The sequence below is a fragment of the Danio aesculapii genome, chromosome 14, assembly GCF_903798145.1.
Source record: "Danio aesculapii chromosome 14, fDanAes4.1, whole genome shotgun sequence".
NCBI classification, from domain to species: Eukaryota; Metazoa; Chordata; class Actinopteri; order Cypriniformes; family Danionidae; genus Danio; species Danio aesculapii.
Window position 1 is genome coordinate 18,514,234 of NC_079448.1, and position 10,000 is coordinate 18,524,233.

The window sequence follows — 10,000 nt, forward strand, 5'->3', positions numbered from 1 at the left end:
TAGTTGAAACCAAATTTCTTTATTTTATTTCCTCTCTCTTTCCAAAATAATTAATAAAGTAATAATAATGATTTGAGCACTTGTTCGCTATATGGGTGTCAGATATACAAGCACAAATGCATGAGCAACTGAAGGCCACTGGTTACAGTTCAAGAACTTTGTTTTACATTACATTTTACAGTCTTTTTGTTTTATTTTTGACTGAAAAGTTTAAATTAAATTGTTTAATATCAAATGGCAGCATTAACTACAGTGACGCAGCATGCGCATGTAGCCTCTCTTTGTGAAAAGTGATGAATAATAATAAAAAAATATAGTACTGCATTCATTTACTAAGGCACATTGTTTTGTTTTTGGCAGAGTATATTATACAGAAATTAATTTAAATCCTTTACAGTTTTGAATGTTGTCTTGCACATCAGTACGACAAAAATAGATTCATTTAGCCTGTAAATAATCACGGAGCATGCCTGTGCTCTTGTAATGATGTTTTATAGCCTGCATATAAAATAATTTGAATGCATTAGATACGCTGCAGTGTTTAATTAATATTATTATTTACAGAAACTAAATATTAATATTAATTAAACACTGCAGCGTGTCTAATGCTTTAGAGACTGTTCAAATATTGCGTTGCTTTTTTCACCGTTTTTAACGCATTTTGTACTCGCGCTCCTTTGTCATTGCTAGACGACCATCAATTTTTTTTGTTCAGATGATGACAAACAAATCCTTGCTGCAGGTCTGATACAAGTTTTATTTGTGGAAAAAAATATGAAGGACTGCAGTGTTAGCAACCGTAGCTATGCGCAGGAGACCTGTCAAGCTTGCGAGCGAGGGAAACAAGCCAAAGTGTTGTGCATATGAGTTGTGCAAATCTGATACACTTTATCCTGAGAGTTTGGATGTGGTGGTGGAATTTTTTTTCCCTGTCCAAATCCTTAAACCCAATGGGAGAAATGCCAGCGTGGATCAATCTCTGTGAGAGGCACTAAAAAAGCGGGGTTAAGTTGGTTTTGTTTTCGATATTCCTGACGCATTCAGTGATAGTCTGCAATAACTCAACCTCTTACCCTAAAAAGATCTAAACTGTGTTTCCTACAAAAGTACAAAGCAGGTTATGTTTCCCAACTGTCTTTTTTTGTTGTTGGTTTATTATGAGCACTGCTCCGTTTAAGCCCTTGTAATAGCTGTAAGAGCAAGCACAATCCATTCATTTTCCAACTGTTTCAATCTACGAATGGTTGAAATTACATATCAACAGAACAAAACGCTAGGTTACTTGCGTAACCCCGGTTCTCTGAGAACAGAGCAATGTGTCATGGGTCAAATAACTGATCGCTTCTCCTGAACGATCGCGTCCTGTTTACATAAAGGCGTAACGCCCGTATGGGACACAAACTATGCATCTCTCCTCCGCTGACAAAAAAGGAGGAAAAAGGCATGCAGCTCAATAGCAGAACAGTTATAAGCAGAATCACTGACCTTGGGAACAAACGCCGGGTTTGGTAGCAGTGTAATGTTGTCATCATCCCGGCTAAAATCCATGCACGCTTGATGCACCGACAAAGCATGCAGCTTGCTCACTCGCTTAGCTGAGACTAGAGCGAGTAGTAAGGCCGTCTTCAGTGATAGGAGCTTAATAGGAGAATTCTCCAGAGGTTCGAATGGGGCCCGAGTTAAAGCATACAGAACGAGAGACAGATCCCATGACGGGACCAGCCGTTATACCACTGGTCTCACACGCTTCACTCCTTTCATAAAACGGTATATAAGGGGGTACCGTCCCGCTGAAACCCCTTCAAACCCTATATGGCAGGCGGAAATAGCAGCCAGGTAAACTTTAATGGTAGAGAACGCTCTCCCCTTATCCAGTAAGTTTTGTAAAAAGCAGAGAATATCCCTCACCGAGCACTGGAAGGGGATAAGCCCTCAAACACATGCCATTTCAGGTCGTACAGTGAGCGCATTGAAGGAGCCCTAGCGCTCTGGATAGTGCTTATGACTTGCTGTGGAAGCTCAAACGCATTTAGATTTAACCCTTCACGGGCCAGACCCAAAGGTTGATTTGTTCTGGGTGAGGGTGAAATATCTGTGCCCCTGCTTGTGACAGCAGGTCCCGTCGCAGCGGGAGCGGCCAGGGCTCTCCTTGCAGAAGCTCGGCGATCTCTGCCAACCACAGCCTGCCCGGCCAACTGGGGGCTATTAGAAAGAGAGACAACCTGCTTTCTCTTACTTGTTCAGGGTTGGAGAAATTAGGCTTAACGGTGGGAATGCGTACAGCAGCACGTTTGGCCATAGGTGCGCCAGCGCATCCACACCCAACGGTGCATCCTCGTCCTCGAGAGAGAAATACAGCGGACATTTTGCATTTGCCCACGAGGCGAAGAGATCTACGTCAGCCTTGCCGTACATCTCCCAAATTTGATTCACCACCTGCGGGTGGAGAACCCATTCTCTGAACGTCGGGTTACCCCTCGACAGAAGATCCGCCTCCACATTTCTGACTCCCGAGATGTGCGTCACGTGCAGTGAGCTTAAGTGAGCGGCGCTCCAGACAATCAGCTTGCGTGCTAGATTGTGCAGCTGAAACAATCACATTCCCCCTTGGCAGTTGATGTAAGCCACCACCGCTGTGTTGTCTGTACTGACTAAAACATGAAAACCCGGTTTCAATTTATTAATTTTTTTCCACTTAGCTGCAAATTAGAGTAGAAACGTTATAAAAAGCACACAAACATACTGACAGTTATAGGTGCTGTACATTATGGGTCAATGATGCTAATATTTGGCACAAATCCATCAATTTCCCCTTTCTGGCTGTTCTTTCTATGAATGAATTATGTAGAAGTACTGTCCATGTGTGTTTCCTCGTCAGTTAGTAATGCTAAATTTCATTGCAACAATTAGTCTATCAGGCTTTTTGAATAATAAAAAAAAGAGAATCTCGGTTTAATTAGTTATTATTAGATTATTTTTAAATTTCACCTCTCCTGCTGTGCATGAACTAACCTGTTGAATAGTCAGCGCATGAGGCGGCAAGGCTAACCTAGCTTCAATTTTGATTAAATAATTTTCTAATAGGTTGCGTATTATGTCGTGAATATACACCTGTAATGCATACTGCAGTCCTTTTTTGTCTAGCTTTTTCAGATATCTCACCTACTCACCAAAAATGACAAATTATATCCCTGGCAGTGTCTGACACCGGTGCATACATATTGTAATAGACATGCCAGGCACAAAAGCTTGGGCGTAACAACAGTAGCTAAGGAGGGTTGGGCTTAGCGAAGGGTCAATTATGCGCCTATGTGACATTGCTGTCAGCTGGCTTTAGGGCTGTGACGGTAACGGATTTTCTGTAACCGCGGTGATGAAGCAAGAAATCATGCGGTATGTCGGTTATCCGCGCATATATATATATATATATATATATATAAATATATATATATATAAATATATATATATATATATATATATATATATATATATATATATATATATATATATATATATATATATATATATATATATACACACACATGGATGCAGTGTTTCCTCTAGGATTTTTTTCCAGCTGTGGCGGCAGGCCTTTTTTTAGACAGATCTACTACCTGTGGCGTTATTTTAATGACAAATGTCATGAGCGCAGTATTAGAAGTCGAGATCGCATTTATGTAATAGCCTACAGCATGCGGATCTCTTTGCTTGCGCGCCGATTTTTTTCTGCTTGTGCACAAAACTTCTTGCCTCCCCCTCAAATATAATCCGCTTTAAGAGCGCGTAGATCTTCTTGTGCGCTCTCAAATAAATGCTGCTGAAGTGCGATTTAGTGCGTTTATGTAACGAGTATGTCTCCAGCATTTATTAGATTTTCTAGGAATATTTATGAATGCCTCCGGTAATAATGCGTCCTAAAATAAAGTAAAACGGCGTCGTGTTTGCTGGCCTCACGCATCACGCACCTGTCACAGTCAGCCAGCCAGTCAGTCAGCACGTAACCTTAAAGGGTTAAACAAACGACGCAAAGCACTACTACAGTTACAGAAAAGTTCGCGCTGTTATAATTCACTTTTCACAATTTCACCTTTTAATACGCTGTGGTGCGATTATCACCCGCTATTAAGCTGTAATGTAGCCGTGGCGGGATGAATCCTGGCGTGGCGCCCCGCCATGGAAGAATGAATGGAGCGGAAACCATTTATATATATATATAAAATCGCTCAACAGAAAATAAGCATTTTTAACGCACTGCTGAAATTTCTATATCCCAGTCCCTTTATCAACATGTTTAATACGTCATTATTTTAAAGATTATGTCTTGAGAATATAATTTTACCTCAGCGCTGCACTTTTCTCCTTCGCCCTCGCGCTGAGTTCAGGTGACGGAGTGTTGTGAAGTAGTTAAACTATCAAACTGGCACAGGAATATCAGTATACTGATATAGGCTTTGCTAAAAGGCTGGTCAAATGTCTTTTTTTACAGAAGCTATAAACAGACGCGCATGCTGCGACCACGGTGATGAGTCAACAATCGTACATATTTTGACTTATTTAAAGTAGGCTATAGGCTACAATAATTGTTTGTAAAGAAGTTTATAAAAATGTAGGCAATATATCACAGGGGTTTGTTTAGCAGCAATTAGAGTGGAGCATTATCATTTTTTCCTGAGGAGCGAAACAAACACTGCACCGTTGTGTAGCCGATGGAGATTCACAAAAATATACAATTCATATATTTTTTTTGCAATTAACGCATTTCGTTTTTTACAATTATTTCTTAGTTTTTGTCGGTCAGTAATCTACAAAATAAACAATAATAACTACCCTGAGGCACATCGCTTCACCTCAAAGTTTATTAGTTATTATTGTTTATTTTATAAATAACTGACCGACAAAAACTAAGATACAAATTGTACAAAACAAAATTCGTTCAAAGAATATTTTTCTTCCGACGAAAATATCTGAATTGTATATTTTTGTGCGTCCCCATCCGCTACACATTTGTGCAGTGTTTGTTTCGCTACACGGGGAAAAAGGATTTAATTAATGCTCCACTGTAATTGCTGCTACACAAACCCCTGTGATATATTAGCTACATATTTTTATAAATGTCTTTACACAAAATTAATATATGCTATAGCCTATAGCCTACTTTAAATAAGTCAAAATATATGCGATTGTTGACTCATCTCAGCATGCGCGTCTGTTTAAAGCTTTTGTAATAAAAGACATTTGACCAGCCTTTTAGCAAAGCCTATATTAAAATACTGATATTCCTGTGCCAGTTTGACACTGTAAATTAAACTGAGGAGAGTTTAACTACCTCATAACACTCCGTGAGAAAAGTGCAGCGCTGATGTAAAATTATATTCTCAATCATAATCTTTAAAATAATGACTTTAAATGTTGATAAAAGGATTGGGATATAGAAATTACAGCGGTGCGTTAAAAATGCTTATTTTCTGTGGAGCGATTGATTTGAGTTAGTTGGCCTGCTTTATTAAAATAAGCTTAAAATAAAAACAGCCTATGCTGGTTATTAAAAAGGATTCAGTGTTTTCGTTTTGTAACCTAAATTTGTAATTTATGTGTAAAATACTTAGGGCAGGCCTTTTATTCCTTTTATTTAGTTTATTCTGTTTTTCTATACAATCCTGAAAGATTCACAAGCAAAAATAAATACTAAACTAAAATGGGCGGTGATGACGGTAATAGCCATATCACCGCGGTTGACATCTCATTATGGCGGTAAGGCGGTGATGCGGTTATCGTCACACCCCTAGCTGGCTTATTTCTCTAAGGAAGGGCTATTCAATTGGCGGCTCGCGTTCCGAAACCAGCCCCCGAGGCAATATGTTCCAGACCTCCAAATAGTGTGATGAAGACATCAAAAATAAATTTAGTTCAGTTGAAAATGGCCGCTATAGTTATGAAGTGACATGCGTCTGTTCAATACAGAACGAGCTGTAGTCAAAGGCTGCGCTGAGCGTGAGTTACCTTACGAGTGAGTGGCGCTAGCAGCTGAAAACATTTAGAGATGTTTGTAGAAAAGGCCGATTTTACATTTAACCACGCTTTAATTCATTACGGTTACTTAATCGTAAAGGCTTCTCAATGCAGCTTTTCTGTTGCAAGGATCAAAACTACTACAACTAAACAAAGTTATGCCAGCTGTGCACTAGTTTAAATGTGTTGAATGTGTCTTACTGTAGAAGAAGCCTACTTAAGCAATGCACTGCTTTTGTTGTGCTTTGAAATACAACATTTGAATATTTTTGTAAAAAAAAGCCACATTGTACAATGCGTTGATGTTAGGTAGTTTCATAATACAACATATTAACATTTTACTGTTGAAAAAGCCAACGTGGGTGTCTTAAGGAGCAAAAATACAGCATACGGGCTCTTATATGCTGTTGTGTCATCACTTATATTGCAAGTCATATCTCTCCAGCCCCTCATTTGGGATGTTTTTTATGAACTGGCCCCCATGACAAACTAATTGAATAGCCCTGCTCTAAGGGAATGTGCAGTTGTCTGAGGAAGAGTCCTGGTGGCCAGTCTCTATACTTGAATGCCTGTAGCTACTGTGAATGTCCCTTAATATCTAATATTCTAGATCCAAGTGATGCAATGCATACTGTATCTAGCCCTAACCCCGTGAGGAATATGTATATATTTATTTATTTTCTTACCTTTGTAACTGTAAATTATGGCAACATCAGAAACAACTCCGTTTCTTCTTTTTTTTATATGACAATGTCTGATTTTGGAATGAAGTCAATGTCTGAAACAGTTTCATTGTGTTTTTTGCAGTTTTGCAGTTCATTGCATCTAGCAGTTTTTATTTTTGTATATATTGTATACATGTAGATATTGTATTTATATGTTTAAATTACTTTTGTATGTCTTATTGTAACTGAATTTTGTTTGGAAAAATGTTCATCCTTGAACTTCTGATTCTTCCCTCAGGCATCTGTTCACTGTCTAGAAACGGGTGAGTACACCCACATCCGCAACATTCTGATCGTGCTTACCAAGATCCTACCCTGGTACCCCAAGGTGCTGAACCTAGGCCAGGCTTTGGAGTGCCGCGTTCACAAGATCTGCCAAGAAGAGAAGGAGAAGAGGCCTGATCTCTATGCATTAGCCATGGGGTAACTGAGCCGAGAGCCATCTGGCCTCAGCACTTAGAAGTGTTTTTACCAAACTGGTTTAGAGTGTTCACTGTGGTTTAGGATGTTAGATCGGGGATGGGTGAAGTTAGGCCTGGAGAACCAGTGTCCTGCAGAATGTTGCTCCAACACTAATCAAACACACCTGAACAAGCTGATCAATGTATTCAAGATAACTAGAAAACTATAGGTAGGTGTGTTTGATTAGCATTAGAGCTAAACCCTGCAAGACACCGGCCCTCATCTGGTTGATGGTAGTTTTCCATGTTTTAGCTGTATTTATTTTGATTGAAAGTTTTAGGGGTGGCTTTTCTGAAAATTTGAAGTCCTCTAATTCAGAGGTTCCCAAATTTTTCAGCCCGCAACCCTGAAAATAACAATGCCAGTGGTTTTCATAAATTATAATCAGGATTTACAGCTCTATTTATAGTTTTATTCAGTTAAATTCATGTTTCAAAGTTTTTCAACTACTTTGAATGTTCAGTGCTTTTTGTTAATTATCCCCAAATTTGCAACAGTTGATCTTGACTTGTTTTCGTCTACCCAAACATTTTCATCTTAATGTGCTGAAAGTTTTGTGGGCAAAATGCAGTCATTCCATTAGGACTACATGCATTCTGTAGTTAGACAGAAATAATATTCAGATGCTAATCATTTCTCAGCTGTGCCATTGCGGATTTTCACCATTTACAGGGGTAGTTGGTGATTTATTTATTTTATTTATTTATTTATTTTTTGTTATTGCTGTCAGAATTCAAAATGTGAGTTCACAAAGCCAACATTTCTTAGGAGCAACATCAGTTTTTATTTATTTTCTTTATTTTCTTTCTTTCTTTATTACTTGGTATGATCAGCTCTTGTGGCTTAAAAATGTTGACGTCATAGACCTAAGATGATTAGATGCATCTTCTTAATGAAGATCTTGTTTTGGTCACACTTTATTTTAAGCTACAATTCCTGCTATTAACAAACCATTAAGGCATTTGACTCAAAGTACTAATTTGTTGCTTAGGAATAGTAAGGTATTAGTTGAGTTTTAGGAATTGGCATGAGTAGGGATGTAGAATAAGATCATGCATTTTTTAAGTACTACTAAACAGCCATTATCTTATAATAAGCCAGAAGTTAATAATAAGAATTGGTATCTAAACTAAAATGTTTCCCTTATTTGTTTTTACAATCCTCTATGTTCCTGTATGTGTTGTGTTTCTTCCCCAATGGGATTTATCATTGCACCTTATCTTATTGAGCTTACTTGTGGCCATGTTATTTTTTTTTTCTTTGTAAACACAATCAAAAAGAGGAAAATCCTTGTGTTATAATCCAAAAACTTTTTAAAATACAGCAATTTATGCTGAGTCCACACTGCATGTTTTAGCTCTGCTTTTTCACTCACCAACAGGTTTTGTGAAATTGCAAACAGTTGCCCTAAATTGGAGGCAAATCGGTGCTTGTTCACACAACAGAGAGTCACGCAGTGTGAATTATCAAAGACACAATCTGAAAGAATCACTGACTTGTTACAGATGCCCATGAAGTATTTGACATGCTAAATATCTTGACCTTTCGATGATTCTAAATCAATGCTCTGTGAAAAGTCCTGACTGAAAAAACACACCAGCGATGACCTACAGCCAGTGAGTGAGCATGATACAGGGCCGAGGGGAGTTCAGGGAGAACCATTACAAAGGGACCATTTGCCATTCGATACAGAAGTATAAAGTGTCATTTAAAGACCACAAAATCAGAATTAATAATCATTAAAGTAACATTAAACAGAAGTAAAGCAGAAATATTTGCCGCTGCAACACATCGCTAAATTATTTGATCTGAACTCTGATCTCACGTGTGATTTTTGAGTTATTTTCTTATAACTTTTTGTGTGTCTTTGAGTCAGACAGAATTGGCGGTGATTGTTTCTAGTGCAGTGTGAATACAGCAGCAACTGAATGCTACCCCAGATAGTCATGCAATGTGAAAACAACAGTGATCCGACAACTTTGAAAATCCCGCAGTGTGAACTTTGCATAAGATATGCGACACTGCCTTGGATTTTCAGCAATACACTTCATATTACTGTATGCCTTGATTTTAACCATGTGTGTGACTTGCAGCTACTCTGGCCAATTGAAAGGCAGAAAAGTGCACATGGTGCCTGAAAATGAGTTCCACCACAAGGAGCAACCAGTACGTAGCACCACGACCAGCACTCTGCAAAATGGACCTGGAAACATAGGCAAGACTTCAACCACTACCGCTGCCAGTGCTGGAAAAACTGAGGATGGTGTCGTCGAGGACTCAGGTGACTTTAATCATTTTGAAATTGTCTAAGAATCTTGATGAATTTATTTGGCATCTGGACTTGTTTGTCCATTTGAGAACATCTTGACACTTAATTAAAATTAAAACTATTGCTGTGATGTACAACATTTGCTGTGGGAATTGCCGTCCTGAGGGAGGTTATTGCAATTACAGTGTTAATTGAGGTAAAACTAGCAGGGATATTAGGCAGAAATATCTCACATACACACTCATTAACACGGAAACAACGAAACATGGGAATCAGTCACAACAGCAAAGCAAGCTGTATGGCTTCAGGCTCTCCTAAAGCTGATTCAGATAGAGCAGCTGCTTTCTACTTGAAACAAAAAGCATTCAGTCATATGCCTTAATAATAGGGTTAAAAACTGGAGTTTGATGTTTTCCATTACTAAAGTGTTAATGTTGAGAGTTCCTGTGACATGTTGTATGAGATGGCAGCAGATTGTTAGAGCTCCTGGCACGCTTCCTAATTTCAGTAACATGCAACAGGCTTTAACTCCTTG

The 10,000-nt window shown here is 38.6% G+C and overlaps 1 protein-coding gene across 1 annotated transcript in view; it reads left to right on the forward strand.

Moving 5' to 3' along the window:
• thoc2 (THO complex 2) overlaps positions 1 to 10,000 on the forward strand; it is a 121,690-nt gene that overhangs the window by 81,833 nt on the left and 29,857 nt on the right. The window contains exons 25-26 of the mRNA XM_056472947.1: positions 6,973 to 7,157; positions 9,290 to 9,477. Of these exons, the coding sequence (XP_056328922.1) occupies positions 6,973 to 7,157; positions 9,290 to 9,477 (373 nt within the window). The remainder of the gene's footprint in view (positions 1 to 6,972; positions 7,158 to 9,289; positions 9,478 to 10,000) is intronic.